General features: G+C 40.0%; 1 protein-coding gene across 1 annotated transcript in view; it reads left to right on the forward strand.

The window, feature by feature from the left end:
• The window catches only part of bcar1 (BCAR1 scaffold protein, Cas family member), a 43,549-nt gene that overhangs the window by 10,856 nt on the left and 5,406 nt on the right, over positions 1–27,287 (forward strand). The window contains exons 2-5 of the mRNA XM_008304724.1: positions 7,023–7,760; positions 22,118–22,267; positions 25,491–25,586; positions 26,581–26,970. Coding sequence (XP_008302946.1) covers positions 7,023–7,760; positions 22,118–22,267; positions 25,491–25,586; positions 26,581–26,970 — 1,374 coding nt within the window. The remainder of the gene's footprint in view (positions 1–7,022; positions 7,761–22,117; positions 22,268–25,490; positions 25,587–26,580; positions 26,971–27,287) is intronic.

Here is a 27,287-nt window from a genome sequence, read left to right on the forward strand (position 1 = left end):
CCTGAAAATGAATAAGTATTTATTAGTTGTTATGATCAGAACTGTTGTAGATCAAAAAAGATACGTAATTAAATGTAAAAAATGATATATAGTGCTTGCCTGTCATTATTTTTGACATTGGGCATTTTTATCCTTAAGGACCTCGGTGTAACTTTTTTTAAATTGGCTTCTAAGGGTTAAACAACGTATTGACTGAAGCAGCTGCACACCATCATTTCATTTTGTGCGAAACAAGAGTCACAAGACGCATGAAACGCCTCCTTATACGTGAACCTTCACAGTCTGAAGCAGAAAGCCGGAGTTAACAAAGAAGGCTGATAACATCCCTCTGATACCTGTTATCTGTGGCTGGAGCTTTAGTTTTTGTTGAGCCGACTTACACAAAGAAAGCCCGACTATGTCAAGGTTGCTTCGTAGTACAGCCCTCTGGTCCCAACAAACCCAAGAATACTTAGTGATTTGAGCTGTTGCACACAATCATGCAGCAGTAATTCTACTTTATGAGTGAATAGTATTTGATAGTAGTCAGGTCCCAGGCTAGATTAAATAGACATACAGTGCATCTTGGATCGTTTACTGTCGTTCAGGAGCTGATGTCCTGTTTGGGTTGGTCAGATTACAAGTGTATATTTGCTAGAAGCACATCCTGGATCCAGAAAACATGTCAACAGGACATGACACCACACTGACCTCAGTACAGTTTACTTTGAACATTTGTTGATTTGTAGCAGTTTAGCAGCAGTCAACAGGGAGAAAATAATTAAAATGCTGAATCTGCATCTATAACATAATATTTAGGAAAAAAAAAATGGAATATGGAATATTATAATGGAATTATTCTGAAGTATTTAACAAGAGTTGTTATAGGAGCTGAGCACCAGGGAGGGCACATGTCAGCTTCACATTTCTGCTCAACTCTGTATTACTGTTTTAAAATAATTCACAGTGAGATATGTTTGTTTTTCTGCTAAACCCTTTTCCTCTTTTAGTAAAGAAGTCGAATTCCAGTTGTCCAAGAACATTGCCCAAACCGCAGCAGTGCCTGTTAAAGACAGCCTGATCGCTTCAGTATCGCTGCTTGTAGCTGCTCATCAAGAACGCTTCGGCTGCGTAGGGTTAACCTGAACATTAACAAGAAACTCATAAATACAATCAGCACAGCTAAGAGACAGGATTAACCCTCATTCTCTCTCTCAAAGGTAAACTGTTGCTGTTTTAAGTAGTGTGTAAAACTTGCATTACCATTAGTTCAGGCAGCTTAGTGCAGGACTTTCAGGAGAAGCATGAGAGCTCAGCAGCCACATTTCAAAAATATGTCAAATGAGACTTATCAGCACTTTGTCATTATGAAAGAAATATAGCCAGTCTACTAGCTAGATTTGATGAAGCTCCCCAACTACCATGAGATGCAACTATTATCACCTACAGACACTTTTTTCCCTCCCAAAAGTAATTTTATTATTACGCTCCATAGGGGGGAGGGGGGGTTATGAGAGTGACCTTAGTCAGGCCTGAGTAGCTGTGTTCATTTCTCTGTGGAGACGTAGTGAGAGAAGGAGCAGAGAGCACAGAGAAGTGCATTCATCATCGAGTCAGCACTCACACGAGAAACAGTGCTGGTGGGCAACGGCTCTGCAGTGTGTGCACATACAGTACATACTTTCTGATACTAGAGAAACCCCGGGGAAGAACAACACAGAGAAAGACAGACATGCTGAGTATATATAAATAATTAAGTAATGTTGCATGGTATATCGAGTCGACTAAAAAGCAGCCCATTGTATACACTTTACCCAGCCTGAGGATCGGTACTTTAATCAACGCAGAGGAAATATGGCTTCTATTTACACACTGTTGTTCTTTGTCACAGCAGGCCATTGTGAATGTGCACCAGTCTTCTTCTACTCTGCAAAATACACACATGAAGACATCACCAGCAATAACATTCATTGGTCATTGCTTTTGGTTGAATCACCAATTTCTCAATGAATCGTGAGTGCACATTTGGAGCCTGCATGTCAACAAATTATGTGTTTTGTAAAGTAAAATAATAGCTGAATCCAAGAACCCTTAAAGCAGATGGTATGATGTTATATCAGTAAGGCTTCTCCTGTAGATTAATCATGAAAAAAAATTAAAATAGCTTTCCCAACCACACATCTCAGCTACTGTAATGTGACTATTGTGCGTGAGCACTTTGCATTGTCAGTGCTGAACTGATACATTATGCAGTTGTTGTTGGGTATAGTTGTGAGTGTGCAGCCAAACCTGTAACCACATCCAAGAGTGACGTAACAGTGTCCTCACACAATCTGCTTCACTGCCACGAGATGATGCAGATTGATAAACCGCTGCAGGTCAGCAAAAACAGTATTTTCCGCTGCCGTTATTCAGCTGTTTTTCTACCATGATAAATGTGTTCCAGAGCGTCAGGCAGCTAAGGGACAATGATTTGTTTCTGTCTCTGCATCCAGCCGTGTCAAACTGGCAGAAAGGCACTAGTGACAACACACGTCGTCTACTTGAGGTGGTGGTTACACATGAAACTAACTACTTGACAGTAAATATTAAAATCAGCTTATATAAATAAATAAACTCTATTTGCAGAGCACTTTTTAAGAACATAATTCACCAAGTGCTTTACAACACACAGAGACAAGGTAAACGACATGTATAAAAAGTGCAGGCAAACACTCAAAATATAACAATACATACAATACAATCACTGTACTAGTAAAACTGATTCAAATGATTAAGATGAAAGTGGAAGATAAAAGTATGATACAAGAAGATTAAGAAAGAGAAAAGAGAGAAGGACAGCAGGTAGTATCAATATGAAAAGGGAAAAGAAACGGGTGAAAATCTAAAAGAGAAATAAAAGAAAATACCTTCAAACCCTGCAATAATAAAGTGGTGAACACAATAATTCATCAATAATTTATATATATATACACACACACACACACACACACACACACACATTAATCTGAAATGTAGTATTCTGCACAATTAGTACTTTTCCTTTTGGTATTTTCACTAACCTCACTAAACTCAGAGATGTTGGCTTTGGTTCCAAGGCTCTTAAATGGTTTAACAACTACTTAACAGGTAGAACTCAATGTGTCCAAACAGAGAGCGACAAATCAGATTTTCCTGAGTTAACTGAAGATGTGACCCAAGGTTCCACTTTGGCTCCTATCTTATCGTCTAGTTTTTATAAATGATTCAGGTAAAGACATTCAAGCCAAATTGCATTTGTATGTGGATGATACAATCGTCTATACATCTGCTTCCTCTTCATCTGCATCACAGGCAATAGAAGAACTTCAGACTGCATTTCAGTTATTACATTACATTTAAGGGATCAAAAATTGTCTTCAAACGCCCAGAAAACAAAGTTTATGATTTTATCAAAGGGTCGCTTACAGAACTTTGACACACTAGGAATTTTTACATCTGATGGTCGATTGGTTGAAAGGGTGTCCTCCTATAAGTACTTGGGAATATGAATTGATGAAAAGCTTTCATTTAATGCACATATCTCTAATTTATTTAAGAGACTCAAATTAAAGATTGTTTTTTATTTTAGACTTAAAACATGCTTCACATTCTCTGCAAAGAAAGAACTTGTGGAAACCACCGTTCTATCTGTGATTGATCATGGTGGTACAGAGTACAACCACGCAGCCTCCTCCACCTTAAAGAGCCTTGATTCAGTGTGTCGTGCTTCACTACGTTTCATCTCAAATGCAAAATCTCTCACTCACCACTGGATTCTTTATGATTTGTTTGGGTGGAAATCATTAAGCATTCATAGACAACAACACTGGTATATGTTCATCTATGAAGCTCTGCTACCAAACTCCCAGAATACCTCAGCACCCTTCTCACTATCAGCTCTAGTAGTTACCATCTGCGTGCCTCAAAGTGGTTGCTTTTAAATGTCCCCCAGATTTTAACCGATTTTTGGTAAAACAGCGTTCTCCTGTCATGCACCATGGTGGTAGAATCATCTTCAAAAAACTCCAAAACTAGACTCCTTCACATCCATCACTGAATTTAAGAGTATCATAAAGAATACAGTAAAAGAGGCATGTCACTGTTTTTCTTGAGAGGCCACTGTCCTTGAATAGCTGTCAATCTGCTTTATTGTTTTACTGTTCATTAATCATTTGTGTATCACATATCTGTTTTATGGGCTGCCAGTTCATGTCCTGGTGGGTGCACCGGGATCTTACTGTGTGGAGTTTGCAAGTTCTCCCTGTGCAGCGTGGGTTCTCTCCGGGTTCTCCGGCTTCCTCCCACAAGGTCCAAAAACATGTTGAGGTTAATTGGTGATTCTAAATTGTCCGTAGGTGTGAATGTGAGTGTGCTTGGTTGTCTGTCTCTAAGTGTAGCCCTGTGATAGACTGGTGACCTGTCCAGGGTGTCCCCTGCTTTCACCCTAAGTTGGCTGGGATAGACTCCAGCCCCCCTGCGACCCTACTGAAGCGTTGTATAGATAATGGATGGATGGATATCTGTTTTATATTAGTTTTTTTTCTTTCTTTTTTTTTTTTTTTCTTTTTTTTTTTTTTACTTTTTATGACTGCTTGGCCAGGTCTCCCTTGTAAAAGAGATTTCTAATCTCAGTGGGACTTCCTGGTTAAATAAAGGTCAAAAAATAAATTCATGCTCATACTTTTGTACTTTTACTTTGATAACAATTTGAATGCAGGACTTTTACTTGTAACAGAGTATTTCTGCACTGGGATTGCGTCGAGCACCCATCACAGTCCCGTGCTCATGGCTTTATAATTGGTGCACACAGAGCAGTGATGTTTTCTCATTAAGATGGTTTTCTGCTTGTAGACGCTGTTTTGTTAGCTCATAATGTCAACATGCATAGTATTGATGTCCACAGGTTTTGAGACTGATTGAACGCAATTTGACAAATTTGTTTCCATGTCACAAAGTCCTCCTGGTGTAATAGTCTGAGATTTTTCAGTATATTGTAACATTTCTCCATTAAACAGTATAAAGAAACCGAGAGCTGTTATATATTTTGTTGACTTTTGGACTCATAAATGTTTTTCATAGTGTCCAAACCCCAAAATCTCTAATAATATTTGATGTAATAGTACATTCAATATCTGCCACCCATCAGTTGTGTGCCCCTTACCCACTGTAGTCGGGGAAACATGAATGATACGTCAGAGAGGACAGAAGGAAAATGAAGAAGTTGATGGCCTAGTTGCAAACCAGTAATTATTTTTAGTATGATTGTTTTGAGCTAAGTTGTTAGCACCGTCACTCCACAGCGAGAAGATCCTCGGTTCACGTCTCGACCTGGGCTTGGGATCTTTCTCTGTGGAGTTTGCATGTTCTCCCTGTGCAGCGTGGGTTCTCTCCGGGTTCTCCTGCTTCCTCCCACAGTCCAAAGACATGCTGAGGTTAATTGGTGATTGGTGTCAAACTTCTTTTGTTTTTTGTTCTTGTTAAGAGACCCCTAGTGAAAGAAAGAACATACTTTGCATTTGAGCACATACATTATTCTGAATATTGAATTTCAGACATGACACAAGATCAGAACTGAAGGGAAACTTGACACACCTATCACATTATCCTTTAGGAAAGTGGGTGCAAAGAAAAAAGTTTAAAAAGCGTTTGAGGGTCTAAATGTATTTTTTCCTTTCAAGACAATCCTCTTCCTGATAATACAATGAAATGAATGCGTAAGTTAGAGTCTTTTGCTGTCTCATTTACAGGCCCAATCTTACGCCATCAACAGGCTTTCAGTTTAGCAAAAGAAAGGTCCAACTATAAACCCCAAGCTAATTACATGGCCTCATTTAGATGGGCAGTATTTTGTGCTGAGGGTGGTGTGCATGAGTGTGTGTCTGGAGCTGGCATGGAGCCAGTACAGGCTGTACCAGTCTGTGATAGCTGGGGTGGGACTCACACAAGGGAGGGAGGAGAGCCGAGGTCAGACGTGGACGACAAATATTGGTTTAGTTTCAAAGAGTTCCACAGAGACCGAGGGAGGTGTTTCTGTTTGCACGCTGGCTCTCCACACAGATGGCTGTGTGTGTGTGTGTGTTGGTAATATTCAACCACATTGGAGTTTTGTTATGATGAAGAAGTGTCTTGGAATATTGCTAAATGTAACAGTTGCCGTCTTATAGAATATAGATTTTGGACTGTAGCGTGAGTGTGTTTGCTTTGCCATGTGGGCAGAAAATAGGAGGTTGGACGCAAAACCTCAACTCCAATGTGATGTGAACTCCATTCTGTTCACTACGCATTGGAAAATAACAGTTCAGATTCCTTTGAAATATGAACTGCACTCACTCACACTTGCTAGAACTGTCAACTTAATGAATGCCATTATGTTGGTTTGTCCAGAGTGGATCCCAGACTTTATCCGTGATTAAACAGTAACAGCAGTTCAGAGTCCTTGTACTTTGCCCTCTCATTGGCTGTATGCTGAATCACATGAAACAGCATGGACAGTGATGTGTGCAATATAATTATAATATTTATTATTATTTAGACTGGATAGGTAGCAAAGTACATATCTTTAAAAAGGGAGAATACTTAAATGTGCTTTGTTATTGCATGTGCATTTGATGGAGTAAATCAACCCATTATAGATTGCACAAAGGAAGTAGAGAAGCTACTCACAGCTTTAAGAAATTTGAATAAAGTTTTAAAGATGGTGAGGAAGATCTACGATAAAATGTAGAACTATTTAGCTCTTGAGGACACAAGAGACCACAGTTTGTATCTCATCTTCTGCCTCCACTCAGTGTTTGTTTCTTTCTCTGTACACACACCTTTCAAAACTTACCTACAAGCTTGGCCAATCAGAAAAGGTTTGGATGTGCCATGTTACAAAAAAACCCTAAAAAATTTCTGTTTAGTTACACAGTAACAACATTCTATGGCCAAGTTTTGTAAAAGCTTAATTTAACAACAGTAGGAGCATAAACCATTTTGAGTCTGTACCATATATTTACATATGCCTGTCTGTTCTTTTTCAGAACGTGTTGGCCAAAGCCTTGTATGACAACGTGGCTGAGTCCCCGGATGAACTGTCCTTCCGCAAAGGTGACATCATGACAGTGTTGGAGCGTGACACACAGGGACTGGACGGCTGGTGGCTCTGCTCACTCCACGGACGCCAAGGCATCGTCCCTGGCAATCGTCTGAAGATTCTGGTCGGCATGTATGACAGTAAACAGCAACAGGCCATTGCTTCCACGCCAGATCTACTTGTTTCCTGTCCCACCTCCCAGGTGCAGCGACCCCTCCCCACTCAGAGCACCTACGCCAAACCAGCACTTGCTCTGTCATCTGCTGCTATTGCTACGTCCTCCTCCGGGTTTGCCACCAAGCCCCTTCCCTCAGCGCAGTACACGTCCATGCACCCAGCCTACTCCACCCCTGGTCCTGCCCAGCCCAACCCTGACTCTGTCTACATGATGCCCCCCTCCCATGGCTCGAAACCAAGCCCCCAAAGCCTATACCAGGTTCCCTCTGGTCCAACTGGACCCCCTGCACAGGCCCAGCCAGGACCCCCTAGCAAGGCTCCAGCTCTGGGACCAAGACAATACCAGCTGCCTGGGCAGGACATCTATCAGGTGCCCCCTTCGGTAGGCCCGGGACCAGGCCAGGGAGCAGCTCCGGCTGGGGGTACAGGAGCTGTCCAGGATGTGTACCAGGTGCCCCCCTCTCTGGATAAGAGGAACTGGGAGAGCAGTAACAAGCCCCTTGGCAAGGTAAGGGAGGAAGGAGAAAGAGGGAAAACAAGAAAAACAATTTGTTTAGACAAATATTATTCGATGCATTTATTTCTATTAGTTCATAGAAGTTGAATGAGGATGAAAGAAAAAAAGAATATATAGCTGATTATACTTTGTAAATATCAAGGAAACTCATGAAGCAAAAGATGCAGACATTTATGGTCATTGTTCCTGACTTTAGCTGTTGTGGATGTCTTTGTATCAAGCATACACACATACACACTTTCTGCTATTGTCAATCTTTGCTGGTATGTCTGTGGTTTTCTGTCAACCTAAAAAGATCATCTTGTTCTTTGCACGGTGTGGTAAGGTTTGCTGATATTATATATATAATATTATATACTGGACATCACAGAGTTTTTTCTGAAGGTGTAGTCAGCCTCCCTGATACCTTTCAAATGCATTTCTCTTGTGTTGTTGTTTCACACAGCTAAGACTATAAAAGTATTTTTTTTTAAAAATAGGCTTAATCAAAAAATTCCAAGACATTCACATGAGGGGGTCCCCAGAATATTTTCTGTCTTGCAAGGGGTTCTTGGTAAAAAAGAAAATTGAAAACAAACAATATAAAGTTCAGTTCCGTGAAGAAGCTCCAAGTGTGCTCTCTCTCTGCTTCATAACGGCCTATCATATATCAGCTTGATAATAGAGTCCCTTTGCCCTCCATCCGTCTCAGCCAGCCACTCTAAACCTTAACCTCCTGCACAGTAGCTTCATCCTTAAGTAATTAAATGAAAAGTAAGCTTTTTTTTTCAACTGGCCTTTATTCATAATAGGTCATTTAAATACTGTCAATAATTACTGATTATATCCATCCATCCATCCATTATCTATACATCTTTTAATCCTCACTAGGGTCACGGGGGGCTGGAGCCTACACTTAGAGACAAACAACCAAGCACACTCACATTCACACCTACGGACAATTTAGAATCACCAATTAACCTCAGCATTCTTTTGGACTGTGGGAGGAAGCCGGAGAACCCGAAGAGAACCCACGCTGCACCGGGAGAACATGCAAACTCCACACAGAAAGATCCCAGGCGTCCTAACCGGGATCTTAACCACGGAGCCACCGTGCTGCCCTTATTGATTATACTGACTGAAAAAAACAAACATCTCATCATGCTAGACTTTTCATCCATGTCACTTAAGCCTGCCCTGAATTGACCTTTTTCATTTGAAGTGTGAGTCAGTTTTAATGTGACTGATACGAGCATTTGTGAGAGTATGAAATAAACATATAAAGTGTTAAAGCTGTAAATGTTTGCCACAGGAGGGTAGTAGCCAACTGAACAGGTAAGGGCCTTTTATACATAAATAAATAACTTTGCTGTGTTTTATTAAAGCAGCTGAAACAACTTTAGTCATACAAACATACACTAAGTGTAAGTCACAGTGGCCCTTAACTTACTTTTTGTGGTTCTGCTCGTACATTTTCCCATCTGTTTCTTCATTTATTGGATAGTTTTAATTCTACTGCTTATTTATTTCAGTCACTGGACAATTATAGACTGACAGGCCACTAAATAAACTGATGCTGTTGTTTACCATACTGTAGCCTAACTTGAGCATTTTATTGGATAGTTACTTATTCGTCCACAGTGGAGCATGAAAAAGGAAGTTCTGATTACAACGGCTTTTGTTTCTTACTTCTTTTGGCACCCTTAATAAATACAATAGTTGCTTTGGATTGAAAAGACCTGTGAAGAATCTCTTTAATAACATAAAGTCCTCTTCACAGGCTTTCAGTTTATTGATATTATAATAATTTATTCGAGCACAGGAAATGGTACTTTGTAAATATGTAACTAGTCCTAACCACTTAAACTAGCTGTGTATTTTTTCACTACGGCAGCCTTTACCAGAATTAACCTGACAGTATTTAATCCAAACTCCTGTAAATTATAAGTGTTACAGGTAATGTAAGTGGCTCAGGTGCCTGTTCAAGTTACAGGACAAACATGTAACAATCAAACTAAAGCAGTGAGAGAGACAAATTCAGCCTTGAAACAGAACCTTTTGTTGTGCACATCAAAAGAGGGCAGTCCATAAGTTAGTTGTGGTTCGTTCAGAAGGATTGATGATAACAGCAAGATGGAGACGAGCAAATACTAATAATAATAGATGCTCAACTCAGAAGACAACGTTTTATGAACATAGACAAAGATAACATCTAATGGTGTACCTACACTGCTCTACATAGTTGTTTTTCTCACTGAATTTACTTTCTATGCCAACAAACTTTATGTTGTTTAATTTTCTTACATCATGTAGATTTCATTTTCTTGAAATAGTTGTTGTAGTGGGGTTCATTTCAATTACAACACAGAGGAAACCAGAGAAACAAAAGTTTCATTTTAAAAACAAAAGCCAGTGGCTGTGACGTGACGATTTCAGCTATTTTGTCTGGTTTCAACCAATACTTTAATCTTTTTAAGGTTAATTCACATCAGTACAGTTTTGTTTTTTAGAAGGACTCCTTTTGCTACTTTTACATCTAGTGTTCACACTAATTCAGCACATTAGGAACCTTAAATAGAGACTTTAGAAACACTGCTTATCCCATTTTAGTATGAAAACTCCAGGACTCCTAATAGCCCTATCGCATGAAACTTTTTCTCATAGAAAACAAAGACATCCGCCTTTCCTACTGGCGTTTTATCGAACATTGATGAAAAATTTAAAGCATTGCTGATCTTGTTGTCTGTGCGAACAGCTGTTCCAACAGTTCCACCTTGTTGCCATCCAAGCAACGGAAGCTCTGGTCTGACTTGTCACCACTGCTGTTTTCTCACCGTAGTATTCTCTGTGATTAAGCAAGCAGCCCTTTGCTTCCTCTTTACACCAACACATGCATGCCCAGTGTACACGAATGATCATGCAATATGCATTTCCAGACATTTCAATATTTCAAAATAAAACCCTCGCCTGGACGACCAATGTTTCTGTTTTAAAACAATGTTTTAAAATGAAAATGTGTTAGTATGGATGTACCCTGAATCCTCACTCCACACCACATTGTCCTGCTGGACTAAAACTAGAGAAGGAAAAGAGCAAGGACAACAAAGGAACAGTGACAAAGTAAGCAGGGGTCTGTGTGTGTGCGTGTGTGTGTGTGTGTGTGTGTGTGTGTAGGACTAGTAAAATAATAAGATTGTTAATAATTCAGCTCTGACTGTGGCTTGGGTGCTTGTGACATGCTGTGTGTACTCTGGGGAAGCCCTCCAGGCTGTGATGCAGTGAGCCATATGTGGAAGCACCATTGTGAGGTGGAGTGTCGTGTGTGTAGGTGTGTGTGTGTTTGTGTGTGTTTGTGTGTGTGTGTGTGTGTTGGTAATGACAGTGATGTTAGGTCCAGCTGCTCCCCTGCTTCTTAACACATGCGATCATCTGTGTTCCTCTGTCTCTAAATGCTTCATAATAAATTGATATGTAGGAGCTGAAATGCACCAGCTAGTGAAATGCTTTACGGTCAGTTCAGGAGCAATGCTGTATTGTGTCCTCTGTGCATATACTAAAAGAGTTTCTCCTCAGACTACACATCTGCTGCTGTTTGCTCAATGCTTTGTAAAGGTTGAATCACAAACCTAAAGTGGAGGGGTTCTCTTGATGATCCATATTGATTATCGTGATCCTTTGGCCCTTTTATCTAGAATATACATTTTCCCAAAGTCCATACAAGATATTCTATGACATAATGCCATAACACTGTGTACTGTACAACAAAGTTTCTGTACAACCACATTGTTGCACCACACGCGCTGTCCAATGGGGGCAGTTGAAATCTCATTTTCCATCCTGTAGCCAGTAAGTAGTTGGTCAAGTTCATTCACTGTTCATTTCAAAGTCTACATTTTAGTGGATGCAACGTCGTTGTCCGAATGCATGTGAAAGCAGCATCAGATGAAATACTGGCAACGTGTAGCAGCCGCTAGTCAGCTGTGTGGCCTGTGCACAGTGCAAAGCCAGATAAAAGTGTGGCTCATGGACAGCAGCAGCTGAGCCCGGCTTTGTTCAAGCAAACATTGGTCAGATGTTGACGTTGTGTTCATAGCCAGAAGTAGTCTTAGTCAGGCGCCAAAACTGTAAAGTGGTTATGAGGCGAAAGGCCAGAGGGTGACCACATCCAACGATGGTCCAAACAGATCCTCTTTTACAAACTGTGAAACGTTATTATTATGCATATTATTGCTACAAAAAAAGAAACTGCATTTAACTTTTTTTAATACAACATTTGATCTTGAAGCATCTTTGATGCAAATAAAACAGTTATGTATGTATGCATTTCCATGTGTAGATTATATTTCTGTTTCACATTCTTTGTACAGGCCTCTGAACTGGCTCTTTTTTCTGTGTAATAGTTGATTAGCTCAGTTGGGTAGGATGCCATGTTAGTAATATTAAGATAAGATAAGATATGCCTTTATTTATCTCACAACATTGTTGATAGGAGCATTAGACAGAGATACACATATACGAGACAGAAAAAAATTTACATATAAATATAAGAAACAGTGCAAACAAAGAGAATAGTGCAAACATTACAGTTGGGGCTGTAATGTCAATTTGTAATATTGTCCCCAGTTACTAAACTGGTAAACCGGTGCTGTATTAAAAAGTTATTTTATTTTGTAAGTTTATTCAAATTTGTAAACATTCATGCATTGTTGCATGTAAAGTGTAATGTATCAAGTCTTCTTTTGTTTTAGTTTTGATGATCATGGCTTATATTTTATGAATATCAGAAATCCAGTATGTCATTTTTTTTTAATATCTCATTTCAAGTTTAAGTAAATTACTATTCAATTTTTAATTGCGCAGTTTTACCAGCGCAGCCGTCTACCTGGAGATTTTAGAGCACTTCCTTCTTCCATCTGCTGACAAGCTTTATGGAGATGCTGATTTCCTTTCCCAACAGGACTTAGCACCTGCCCACAGAGCCAAACTGTTACCAAATGGTTTTCTGACCATGACATTACTGTTTGATCAGCTGACCGACTCACCTGACCTGGATCCCATAGAACCCCATATGGTTCATTGTCAAGAGGAAAAAGAGAAACACTGGACCAGAAAATACAGACGAGCTGAAGACCCCTATCAAAGCAACCTGGGCTTCAATGACACCTGAGCAGTGGCACAGGGTGACCACCTCCATGCCATGCTGCACTGATGCAGTAATTAGTGGTCAAGGAGGCCCAACCAAGGACTGAGGCTATAGGTCAAAATACCAGAAATTGGACCTTTCTGTACTGTAAATCTTTTGTTGGATTCATCTGAGGAAATATTCTAATAATTTGAGATACTGGATTCCTGATTTCTATGAGCCATAATCATCAAAATTGTAATAAAAAAGCCTTGAAATATTTAAGTGTAATGAATATAGAATATATGAAGGTTTACCTTTATAAATTAAATCGTGAAAACTTTTGTGCAATATTTACATTTTTTGGGGGCTGCACCTATAGTCCATGCACATGAGATAGTAATATCTATTTCGCAAACTGCAAAGTTAGGAAGCCTAGTATATCAGTATGTAATTCTCTAAGTTTTGTATTTATGTAGTTTAACTAACCTCTATACTACAACAGAACTATGAAATTCATGAAATGAAGGTATATCTTTTGGTTTTGATTTTTAGTGGCCCCATCTGGTCGCCCCATGAACATTTTCTACAGACACCATTGAAACCATCCTGCACAAAATGTGTATTCATATGCTTTTAAAAGCAGCATTTTCTTACGATTACAGTGATCTTATCAAAAATCACTACTATCACTTGTTTAAGGAAATTATTATTGTGATGTTTTTCATCAAGATCAAAGTCAGCTATTTAAGGACTGAGAAAGGTCTAAGCGAACATTTTAGTCACAGTTATATTTAGTACTGGACCTACTGTTGTCAGTACAAAAGCAGAAGACGTGTGTGTGTAACATGTTTTGTGTATTTACCTTGCCAATGGTCTTAATTGTAATCTCATGCTCATGTAAATCCCCCTAATTACTCATTGCTTATTTCACAACTCTCAAATCTTACTTCTGCTGGTTAGGCAGAGAGGGAGCTACAGCTGCTGAGAGAAACAGCAGTCAAATACAACAGTCTATAAAGATTTCTTGATGTTTTACTGATTTCTTTACAGTCTCACAAGTGTGAGGAGTGAATTTCTTGTTGACTCATAAACATAGACTGATGTGTTTGTGTCCTGTTAGTATCAGAAGACACAGCTGCCATCAGAGTCATTGATGATTAGGACGGGTGTGTCAGCAGCCATGTGCCATGGAGAGTCTTGACACCACTCGTGTTGACCTTGTATATTCCTCTCAGCCAGAGCAGAAAATGAGTCCATTGCAGATTATTGCATGGATCCCACTGGGTGTGTATGTCTGTGTGTGTCCCCTTTGGGGTCTCTTTGATTAACTGCACTGGACTAATTTTCTGCTCTGGTAGTGTGTAAAGAGTGACGATGAGTGTTTGTACTTACACTGCTCATGTTGGGGAGGCATTAATCAGACACAGTCACATTTACATTATGAAGATTTTTGAAAGTCCCCTAAACCTAAATTCTTACATTTTTAGCATTTGGTTTAGGTTTTGGGTAAAGATTAGGATTAGCTCAAAACTCCGGCAACTGAATGTAAATCAATGGGCATTACATTCTTTAGCATCGTCTAAAACAACAGACATATGGTACTGAGTTAAGTTCAGGTTATTTCAGAAAACAATGATCTTATAAATTGGTTTCTTGCTCTCAGCTACTTTTTGTCTTGGACAGTTGTTTCATGCTTATCCTTGCCATCTCAAAGGCTTTTTTTTTTTATGTGTAAGAGAGTGCTCACAGTTCTTGTACTGGATGCACGGCTGCCGACTCTGACTGACTGGAGTCTGTAAGAAAGTTCTGCACCCAGTTGAAGAGGGCGGGTGTCAGAGCTTGTCACAGAATTTGTGCAGAATGACCGTGTTGAATGCTGAGCTGTAGTCGATAAGCAACATTCTGACGTATGTGCCCTTGCCCTCCAAGTCTGTCAGTGCCATGTGGATGGCAGTGCAGACCAGTTCTGGTGATGTCAAACTGCAGATGATCTAAGGTGTCCAGGTTGGTCCTCTGGATGTGGGTCTTGACGACATCATCACAATTGGAGTAAGGTCAACGGGCCGATAGTTGTTCCGGCTTTTCTTCAGTAGTGGCATGATAGTGGTGGGCTTGAAGCAGGGAGGTACGGAGGCTTCAGCCAGCTCTGATGAGCAGGTTTTGAGTGCACGCCCGGGGATGTTGTCTGGCCCAGCTGCCTTCCGTGGGTTTATCCTCTTCACTACCTGATACACCTCCATCGTTGACACAGTGAGTGATGTGTTCTGTGGGTTCACCTCGGACACAGCCTCTCTGTCGGTCTACGTTGAGGGCCTCGAAGTGAGTGTAGAACTCATTCAGCTCATCTGACAGTCTATCACGACTGCATGGGACCGCCCTGCTCCTCTGTTGGTAGTCAGTGATGTGTTGCAGGCCTTGCCACATGTGTTGGGAGTTTCCGGTGGTGCAGTGTCCCTTCAGCTTCAGTCTGTACTGTCGCTTGGCCTCTTTGATGGACTAACGTAGATCATGTCTGGCCGTCTTGTAGTCCTCAGCCCTGCCTGAGACAAATGCAGAAGCTCCACTGGCTTGGGTCTGTGTTGAAATGGCTGTCTTGATGTTGATTCTGAAGCTCTGACAAGCTGGGTACATAGGCCAGCTCTCCTGGCACTAGTTTCTGTGCTGCATTTTTTTCTTACAACCCATAAACAGAATTTGGCCTGAGGATGGCTGTATACTGTTAGATGTGCTGACCTAAATATCCACCAAAGAAAACTGATCTCAGAATAAATCTGTGGCCTCATAAAAGTGGCAGCTACTCTGACCTACCAACAATAAAATACCTTTACGCACATTTAGTTCAGTGAGGATTCAGTGAAGGAGAATTCCTCTGCATGCAAATATGCACATACACTATGACAGGGGGCTGTGTGTGACTCGGCTGCTCATTCTTTTGTGCTGTGTGCATGATTACGTCAAGCAGAAGTCATTGTTCAGCAGATGACCTTCGCTCCAAGCAATGTCCATCCCTCCTTCCCAACAGCACCCTCGACCCCCTCCCTCTCTTTCTCCTCTTTTCTTTCGTTCTTAGCTTCATACTGATGAGAAAAATATAGAAAACAAAAAACAGGGTGTAGGCTTTGCTCTAGAAACAGAATATTTCACCATAGAATCGAGTGCACATTCTCAAATGAAGCCCAGTCTTTTTTTCAAAATAACCACCATAACCACACAGAGGAAAAGAGAACTCTATACATGCAGCTGCGACATAGAATAGTGAACTCATGGAGAGAAAAATAAATCTTTACTGCACAGATGTGAAGTTCAAAGAGGAAAAAAATGGTAAAAATAGAGAGAGGCCTAATTGGAGGGTTGGGTGGTTTGTCTGAACTGGTGGACATGCTGTACTCCTTCAGATTCAGATCTATACTGTGCTCTCACCCTGCTCTCTGCTTTGTTTCCACCTGTTTTATTGGACAAATCCAGAACGCAGTCATTACAGTGGAGAGATGTTAACAATGAGCTACATAGTCCCTAACATCGGGTCATCAGATACTAAATGTTTACAGCAAAACTCTTCATTTCTGAATAAATGTTTCGTACCATTTACACACTTCTAGTTCTTGTAGGCAGGTACTTGTACAAGAGTTGCTGTGAATGATTAACGATGCACAGAAAAAACAAAGACTTGGTGTCTAACATACCATTGCATAAATCAAACTTCAGTTTTGTCCTGCTTGAGCTGTAGGAAATTCACTGCCATCCATGATTTGATGTCGAAAGGGCAGTTAAAAAGGGTATCTATTGGCCCTGTGTCATCAGGAGACACGACAATTTACAGCTGTGTATCATCACAGACACATGTATAGACAAATGTCCCTCGTACGTGTAGAGGGATGTACTAAATTCATAAATTATCTGAACACTCATACATGCTTACAGTCATGTGTGCACTTAGGTTAATATAATTAAGTGTTTGTATGCACAGGTTGTATTATATACAGTGGCTGTATTATTTTTATTTGGTTTTCCTTCTTAAGTATTTGATGTTACATTCTGATACTGTCGTCACATTCTATTTTTTATCTGTTTGTCTTTTTAACATCTTGTTACATGTTTTAGAAACTGTAGCATCACTGAGTTTGATGCATTTGAACTGATGCATTACTAAGTTTCTGACTAAACCCAGTGATTATTAAAGAGAGACCCAGTCTTCTTGGCTGTGGGCTGATTGTCTGACGGCTAAACATGGTCACCTCTAACCTTTTCAACGCTATTAGAGTGTTGTACACTGACTAGTACACAGCACATCTTTATAGATTAAATAATTGACTTACTTAAATAATAAAAACAGAACAAAATTGTCTGTTCCTGCTGCTATCTAGTCAAACAGGTCGTTCGGTCTTTACTGCTGTTCTGAGGCTTTCCTCTGCTTCTTTCACTCTCATATCTGCGCTGCTCCACATGCAGGTGCAGTTCAGTCTGTCCACGAGCAGACCTAGTATGTGCACAGATCCACTGCAGTTTAATGGACCGTGGAAGCAGACAAGCATGGAGTGGAAAGACATAGTAGAGAAAGAAGATAGAGGACGGGAGGAGAGAGTTACTCTGTATAATGTCTTTTACATTACTCGCATGGGCTAATAGTTGTGACTGGATTACTTTTTGTTGGTTCTAATATACAAAACCTTTCTTGTTGTAAAGAAAGAAAGTGAAGGCACAGGGGAGGTGTGGAGGAGGTTGTTTTGGTCTGAGATGCTGGTGCTTGAGCTTCATCCAGTGAATGTTGCACACAGAGCCTGTGACTCACTGTAACACTGAGCACAAACCATCAAGGCAAAGAAGTTAAAACAAAGAGAGAGCTGCTGCAGGGAGAAAGAAAGAATGAATTTAAAATGTTGGAGCCACAGCCTGTGAAAACCATGCCAACTATGTGGGGCATGTGGCAACACACATGCACCAAGCAGCAGTGCAAGGGTCTTAACAGATTAGTGGTGGGTGGGGGGCACCGACACACTCTACCTCCACTGAACTGGATTGCAACATGGTGTAACTGGTGTGTGTGTGCGTGTGTGTGTGTGTGTGTGTGTGTGAGAGAGAGAGAGACAATAAAGATGCCATGACTTTGCCGTATCCATAAGCAAGTGGTACAACTACAATACATATCAGGAAATGCTGTGTCGACATTATGTTGCATTATTTTTGCATTCTGTTGATCGCATCATACTGCTGGAACAATTTTGCTATTTTTGTTTCTCATTTTCCCTGATGAAGGAGAGCTGCTTCATTACATTTTAAAAGAGATCAACTCATTATCAAGAACGAAGAATTAAGAAGAGATTCAGCAAAAACTGAAAAAGCAGAGGGAAGCTTTTAAAGCATCACATTCAACAACATCCAGACTGTATTCACGTTGTGTTAGCTTGTCCACCTCCCTAACTCTCTTTATGTACCAGCAAACAAAAAAATCATGAAATAGTGTTTGAACAGGTAAGGTGGTGTAAGTTCAATGAAAGAATTAAAAATATATGATTTTATGAGGTGTTAATACCTGACAGACACACCTCCTCTACTACACAGACTGACAGACAAACTGACAAACAAGCAAATTAAATAAAAATAAAAAAAATAGACTGAGTAGCTAAACAAAATAACAAAATTATTCCCAGTCTAGTGTGTGAGTGTGTGTGAGAGAACAATGAGATCCCTCAGCATGTGGTGCAGAACGTAGCACACACACACAGGCAGACCACACGCATCAGCTGTATACATCCAAAACTTGCACTGACAATAAATATTAAATAAGATTGTTTTGATGCCAAAAATCAGGAACTAACCAGCATTATCAGCATTTAAGGCAAGCGGCTTATTTAGCAATTTGCGCTGTTCTGTATTAGATTTATATTCATTGTATTGCAGTGTTTACATTATTTATTATTTATAAGTCTATCTTTGGAGCGCAACATGGAATGTGTTCCATAATGCAGTACATTGACAATGTAATTTTTCTTGCATATGGACTTAATAGTAACAGATGCATACAAGAGGTTTTCATGTAACAATAAGAGGATATACAGTACACAACAGAAGTGAGTCCAGTATGATTTAAATGTCAAACGATTCAAAATTGTATCACCTCTTAATAACTCCTTTTAAAAATTTAAAACTAGCAGTCAAGATTTAGAATACCTTTCCCGCACTCAGAAAGCAACACACTGAAAGTCAGAACAGCTTTCTTTATTGTGACTGAAGTCTTTCATTTTTTCAGTGCTCGTATGTTCACCTTTACTTTTGTTGGAAGACTCAATCCTCCTCAGCATAGTGGAAAACAGTATCGTAAACATTTCCTTGAGAGAGGTTCTTCTCCTCTTTGCTGGAGGAGTTATATTACCCTACCTCTCTCATTACAATACCCCAACGATATTCTATTGGATTTCAGTCAGATAACATACTTGTCCACTTCAGAATTTTGACTTTATTCTTCTTTCGATGCTCTTGTCTGATTTTGGTCATCTTGCCAGCCAGTATTTTGGTACACACGTGGACAAAATAGTTGGTACCCCTCGGTTAATGAAAGAAAAACCCACAATGGTCACAGAAATAACTTGAATCTGACAAAAGTAATCATAAATAAAAATTCATTAAATTAAGCAATGACAATCAGACATTGCTTTTGAACCGTGGTTTAACAGAATTATTTTAAAAAATAAACTCATGACACAGGCCATGAAACAGGACATTCATGATGCCATCTATACATGCATGATATCATCACGCTCCCACCTCCGTGCTTCACTGTCAGGACTATGCTTTTATTGTGGTAGTCCTTGTCAGGTTCACGACAAACATGCTGGATACTGTCTAAGTTGAACAAATTTGTCTTGATGTCGTCAGACCAAAGAGTGTTTGCCACTCTTCATTAGACTTCGTTTCTTGTTGTTTAGCTAAATTTAATCTTGCAATTTTTTGCTGAAGAACAAACAAGGGATGCACCCCTTAAAACATTTACATCAGGCTATATTCTTTGCACTGCTTGAGCTGTCACGGAAACTCAGATCTCTGTTGATTACCCCTGAGCCAAGTCAGAAATAAATGCACTTCTGTTTGTCAGAGCAAGACTGTGCAAGTTGTGCACTGGCCATGGCATTATTTTAGGAACTTGCCCTCTGCAGCTCTGATAAGCGGTAATGTGGCTCGTTCTGTACCTCCTGATAATTGCTGCAACTGATTTCTTCTGAATTTTAGTTGGTCACAGATCTTCTTGTGTCTTTTTTACTCTTGGTGAAGTCTCACCCTGTGCAATATCATTTAAATTTCTAACAAAGATGCCAAGAGTCAGTTGTTGCTTTAGTGAGAATTGGTTCTGAGGCAGGTGAGCTAAAGGCAGAAAATGTGTGTTGAAGTCTCCCAGACAGCCATGTTGACTTCATAAGTCTCCTGTGTGAAGGCGGAGGCAGATTAGTATAGACAGGCTGCTAGATGAATGGTTTTATCATTTGTTTGTATCTGTCTCATACATAACATACCTGTGACAGCTGGGGAGCTGAGTAAATGTTATCAGAGAGCTTCTATTAATCAGGGCTGGGGCCGGGCATGATTAAACTATGATCAGGCTCATAAATACAGATACACCAATGTGGGATATTTTGTCATCATTCATATTTCTGTAGCTGATATGATGAAATGCACTTTAAAGGGCTTTTCTTTTTTTTTTTCACCTTTTTTTTTTAAACCTCGGAATAAGTCATATACCACAGACCTTATAACATACTATTAGCTATATTTTGAGTGGTGTGATTTTCTGACAAAACCCTCAAAATAGTGACGGGGGGGTTTGTTTTAGTAGAAAAATTCCATGAAGGGAGAGAGCTGTAATAAAAATTAATCAAAGAAATTCTGTTTTTTTTTTGTTTTTTTTTCTTGTTTTAATGATTTATGGCTTTAGAACTTTGATATGTTGCAAAAAAATTATATGCTTTCATTTTTGGCCGCTGCTTTAGCTCACCTGCTTCAGCTGGTGACCCATGTACAGGGGCTGTAGTCTCCGAAGCAGCAGTTACGGGTTTGAATCCCACTCATGGACCTTTACTGCAACCTCTTCCCCCATTCTCCTCCCCCACTTTCCTGTCTCTCTCTCAACTGTCCTATCCAATAAAGGCCCAAAAAATAACTTATACAAACAAATTATATGTTTTTTGATCTAGCCACTTTTAGCCATGGCTGTGCTGTTTCCATGAAGATGCAGGACTTTACAGTAAATAATGAGCCCACAGTGACGACAGATGAGACAAACCACCCAGAAACTGCTTGTGGTTCAGAGGTTTAATCGTGTCTTTACATAGAAATGTAAAAACAAGATATTTGGGCACAAACAACACCTAGTGTTGAAGTAGTAACTCTGCATAGCATCTGATGATTGTCATTAACGATTTCTTAAATTGTGTCCACATTCACTAGTGCTTACTTTCCACATTTTGGTTTCTCAATATGAAGTGTATGCATTAGTGGAGTCCTCAAAATTCCCCGCAAAGCAATAAAAGTAATAGTCAATAACATCCACACCCCCTATTTTAATACAGCTAATAATATACAATTCCAGTTCATATGCGAGGCCTCACCTCTCCAGTGGGTTCTGGTTGTGTTTCGGTTAACCAGCACATGAAAATGACAGCGATAGAAGTGAGGAATGATGAAGGATATTTAGGAGGGTTACTTGTGCTGTGTTGTATCCCACAGCTGTTGTGGTTTCCCAGGCTGGCTGGTTGACTCTACACTCCAACATATAATACAGAGTTTAAACAGGCAGACAATAGGGTAGCCTGGTTCCCACGACAACTATGACAGGACCCCCGCTCTGTTTCTTTTGCTTCTGTGAGTGTCTGTGTGTTAGCGGCATGTTTTAATGAGACTGAATAACCTTTAGTCTCCATTCAGTGTAAAGAAGCAATAAGTTCTCTTTCAAAGGTTAGAAAGCCTTTTAGTTGTTTTTTTAACTTCTCAGACTGATGAAGAGTCTACTGTAGTACATTTTCTCCCTTGTAATTTGCCATAGTCACAAAAACACATGCTTAAAGTTTCCCTAAACGACGGGACCGTACAGATTATGAAAAGGAGTTTGATCTTTGTTTTTGCAGGGATATTTTTTCTGTTAACCTCTTTTAATCTTTTTAATATGAATGTAACATAATACTGGTGCTGTTAAATGAGATCCTCTTAGTCTTCTTATTGATATTGACTCACCTGCCTGTCTGCTCCCTGTTCCCAGGTTGTAGTGCCTACCCGTGTTGGACAAGTGTATGTGTACGACACAGTAAAACCAGACCAAGACGAGTACGACATCCCACCAAGACATCAGCCTCCAACCCAGCAGGACATATATGACGTGCCTCCCACCCGCCAGCAGTACAGTACACAGGTAAAACTGCTCTGTGTGTGTGTGTGTGTGTGTGTGTAATTCTTCTTGACTGAGTGTGTTCTCGTTAGGGTTAGCCAGTGTGAATAGTCACATTGTATATACTGTGTATGTCTGTATTGTTATCTATGAGTACCACACCTGGTTTGAGTAAGACAATGTGCACAAATCATGGCTATGTGAATTCTGTTTAACTGAAGAGATTGTGCATAAAAACAGAATGCAAAAGATGAAATCACATGCTCAGGCACTTTATTTAAAACAATTCTAATCCTCACATCCTCATGTTTGTCTTTAACATTCGCAAAATCTCCTAGCATCACAGCTGCTTATCACTCAATACCAGCACCACACATGGTATAAGGTTAGATTCAAGACCACATAATCAATATTAAAACAAAATATTAAATAAGTCAAGCTATAACCTAATATAACAAAGTAATAACACAGTTTGGTTATTCTGAGTAATAGCCTGTTAGCAGCTGCAGTGTATGTAGTATTAACTGTTGAAATGCATGTTGTCACAGTAGTTCTGTGGTGTAAAGATGTCAGTGTATGAGTCTTTCCCTTCTCATGAGTGTAAGAAAGGAAAGACAGGTGGGCGGAAGATGTGTAGCTGTAGTAACAGATTTAGTTGCTTTGCCTTGAGGTCTCCAGTCTGAAAGGTGAAAACTGAACACCGCGACACAAAGCTGTTCATCAAAATGTGTGCTGTGTGAGAGAAGGCTCATGGCAGATGGTTGTGATCATAGCAAGTAATCACACATAGTACAGCTGAGTGTCACACTCGCTGTGTGTCTGTGATATACCAGAAATGCAATACAATAAATCTATTGAATTCCACTTATTTCAATCAAAATGAATGAAATTTAATCTTATTTTGAAAAACATTGTGCACAGTGTGTACTAGCAAACACACACACACTGTTGACATGCTGCACTGTATACGGTAATGATGGAAGCCTATGAACAGTGATTGCTGAAACAAGTTGTGATCATTGCGTGTGGAACATTGGATGCACTGTCACAGTTGACAGACAGTAACACTGTAACATTTCACCAACCATACACAGTGGTTTGTTTTTCTACAACCCTGTGAGGACCTCTTGCTACACCTGAACCTGCCATTGCACATAGAATTTTGTTTTTTGTCCAGCATTGTCACTACCTACAGTATTTACAGTACCTTTGGTACATCTGGTACCATAGAACACAAGAACTTTCTTCTTTCCAGAATTCTGGCAACTTGGTATTAAAGTGTTGATTGTTGTGACATCAAAACTCAATAGTTTATATTTGACAGCTGAGATCTACTCATATCAGTTCAGAAATGTTTACAGTTGAATAGCAGCAATGATTGTACTGTAGAAAAAGAATCCTATTTCTAGCTGCCGCACAGAAACTGAGCTGTTACACTCAACATACATGACAACTGTGCAGCAGTTACAGCGTAACATGAAACATTTAGAGGATCAACTCTTGGCAAGGAAGCTGTTGGGTTTGGATTCTGTCTCTCCTTGTGTGATGCTCTCTTAGTCTCGCTGTTTCTTTCAAATTCAAATGAACTATTCTGGGATGAAAATGCAGTTCTAAGAGATATAATGAATGTAGTACAGACAGTAAATTTAATGTGTTGTTCTGCTGATTTTCTTCTCTCTCTCTCTCTCCTCCTCTTCGTCTATCTATGTGTCTATCTGTTACTCTGCATCAAAACGGGTTATGTATGCACATGTATGTGTGCGCGTTTCAGGGGTTTGACGTCAGATGCAACAAGTGGTTGCAGTATGTGTGAGACGCAGAGTGACAAATGCAGAGAGAAGTTGACTGCAGAGCAGGAAGGACATAGAGAGTGGGCGTTAATAGATGGACATTTCCTCAATAAGCTTACTGTTTCACTAGGACCAGAACTACACTGAATTACATTTCTGTTCTATCATTCTCCATCTCCCCTTTTCTTTGGCTTGTCCTGTCAGCTCTCTCTCCTCTGTTTTGCCTCTTCTTCAACTTCCCTTCTCTTTATTTTCCTCATGTTTTCTCTTCGTCCTCTTGCCACTTTTCCTCCTGTTTTCCTACATTTTCTCTCTTTTCCTTCCTCCTTCTATCATCTCCCTGCATATCAGCTGTCTTCTTTCTTTCCTACATCCTTCTCTTCTTAAGTACCTCTTCATACTCCCTATACAACCCTCCGGTCTTCTTTTCCTCTCTCCCCAGATAAAGTGCATATGTGTGTGTGTGTTTGTGTGTACATATACATGTTTATGTGTACTTGTCGAGCTGTGTGTGTGTGTCTCTGTTGTGTCTATGTGTCTTTCTTGATTGTGTGTTTTATCTAATATCAAATAAATACAAATAGTCAGATTACATTCACTGGCACTGAAATGGTACTCAGGGATGTTTCTTTGTGATCTAACGGTCCTTTAAACAAATCTTACCTTTGCTTCCTCTCAGTTGTGGATTTCTTTATGGCTTATATGCAAAGACAGAGCAGAGCAAACAGCTCTGGGCTAACAATGCAAGATAATGGTCATTTTGTTAGACTTCACCTTCCAAGAAATGCCTGTGTAGCTGTCATCTGCTAAATACGCCAAAACCTCTGCTTGATAGCCAGATGTTGGGGTATCCTGTTGAAGCCTATCAGCCAGAAAGTGTTGATGAGGGCTGTCACTTTTTTTTTTCCAAGAGCCTAAAGTCTGCAATAACCAGAAAGAACCAAGAGAGCAGATTTTCAACCATTTGTACACAAAATCTGAATTTTTTCTACAGGCATGTTCACAATGCATGTCTTATGGACTAAACATTTCTCTTTTTAGTTCAGTAGCTTTTTTTGTTGTTAGACTTTCAGCTTACATCAGCATTTGCTCATTTTTATGTCAACGTTGTCTTGGTGTGGAGAAATCTCAAGAGCTTCTGGTCACATCAACAGCCGTCTGAACAACCACACTAAGTCACTTACATTTGCCATCTCTCCCATTATACAGCAGTATGATGGTAAACAGTTTCTGGAGTATTTGTTAATAGTAGACAGGTGTTACTCATCACCATCACTGCTGGAGTATGAGTCTAGTGTGAGGTATAGGCCCACTGTATGTTTGCTTTATTCTAATATACCACATCATTGTACTGATGAATGTGTCAGCATATGTGTATGTCAGTAATCTGTCAAGTGCATAGTGTGTAAAAACATGCTATTTATGTGTGTCTTTTCCTGCGATTTTTCTGTTTTTAGGTGTACGATACTCCTCCCATGGTGGTGAAGGACCCCTCTAGTGGTCAAGATATATATGACATCCCAGCAAGCACAGACAAGAACCCACAGCAGACTGTAAGTTTTCACTTATGGAAGTTAATATATACAACATAATTGTTTTGGTGCAATTATATAATGTTTATGCGTATTGCATTCTACCTGGCATAAGTTAACTGAAGATTGTGTACCCTTTCTTTCCTAGAGGAAAATATTTATGGCCTGGGCACCAACCAGTGTGGGGACCCTCTTGAAACTATTCTGTTTAGTCAGCCATTTTTAAATTTACTGTGCAGTTTTGACACAATTTTTGCCATTCATAGGCGTAATTGTTAAACTCCTTTGAGAGAAATAACCAGATCTTAATCATATTTGGGCAGTATACTTCAAAGACCTTTGTGATGATGATATACTGTGACATTTGTGAGCTTTCGTTGAACATGGCATCCATGTTGGTTTGGCAAATTTCAGTTTCTCACTATGAAAAAGAAAATTGTTGTAACTTTAATGTCAATTGTCCTATTTGCCACAAAGTTCTCCTGCTTGAGAGCAGTCCCAGACTGAACATATCGACATGTCTAAGTCATAGCACCCCCTATTGATGACAGAAAGTCAGCCTTATGTGACAAGCACCATCCAAATGACAAAATGTACACGGTGTGTTCAACACATGATACACAGTAACATGGCTGTAATGAATATAATTATTGGGTGTTCTCTAATACCACAGAGTGGACACAGAAAGTGACATATAATTCTCACTTGAGTGGTTAGAACTTTTGCACAGTGTACTATGAAATCATGCATATTATACCATAACACAGAAAGAGCATGTGCAATTACAAACGTGAGCTAGTTTATGATTGTAATTAAGACTCATTTGATGCAATTAGGTACAAAGACAAATCTATGTTCGAAACTAATAAACTAAAATCAGTCTTGGCAAAAGCAGCAAAAAGAAAGCAGCGCTTTATCTGTCACTGGAAAGCAGTTTTATGTGTACATACAGTATAAACAAGCAAGTACAACACTTTATGCAATACGGGATATTTTTCTCCCTCTGTCTCTTCAGGTCTATGATTTCCCACCATCTGTCAGCAAAGACGTCCCTGATTCTCTGCCAATAAGAGAGGAGACCTACGACGTGCCACCCCACTTTGCCAAACTAAAGTCCAAAGTCCCCGTCCCTCCTGGTCAGTACCTGCACAACAACCTCAATGACGATGACGAAGAGCCGCCGATTCCAGAGGATGTCTACGACGTCCCACCCCCCATCCTGACTGACAAGCATTATCACAGAGACAGGGGTGGACTCAGCCAGGCCCCCCAGGAGATCTATGACATCCCAGCCATTCTGCGCCCCGGAGGTCACCCCACCCAGGATGTGTACGACTTCCCCCGAGAACGAGAGGAGAGAGGAGGCGAGAGGGGAGACGAGTATATCTATGATGTCCCACCACAGGTAGGAGAGTTAGCAGACCACATCCATATGTTGGGTCAGGTGTTTGTTTGCCTTGAAACAAGAACCAAAAGTGAGAGGTCTGTTTCATTTCTGCGCATCCAGTGTGTGTGTGTTTTGATGAGGTTTGCAGAAAATGTACTGTTCGCCTTCTTTAAAGCAGAATGCAGTGGTTCAAATCCACAGTTTGTGTCATTCTGCTCTGTGGTATTACGCTTCACTCATCTCCTTGGTAAATGCAGTTGTCATTACAAACTAAGCTCACTCACTGTCACGCTGATCACTTTGTATATATTGAATATTACGTTATTTCTTTAGGT

Source organism: Stegastes partitus, unplaced genomic scaffold (genome assembly GCF_000690725.1).
Source record: "Stegastes partitus isolate 25-593 unplaced genomic scaffold, Stegastes_partitus-1.0.2 Scaffold2301, whole genome shotgun sequence".
NCBI classification, from domain to species: domain Eukaryota; kingdom Metazoa; phylum Chordata; class Actinopteri; family Pomacentridae; genus Stegastes; species Stegastes partitus.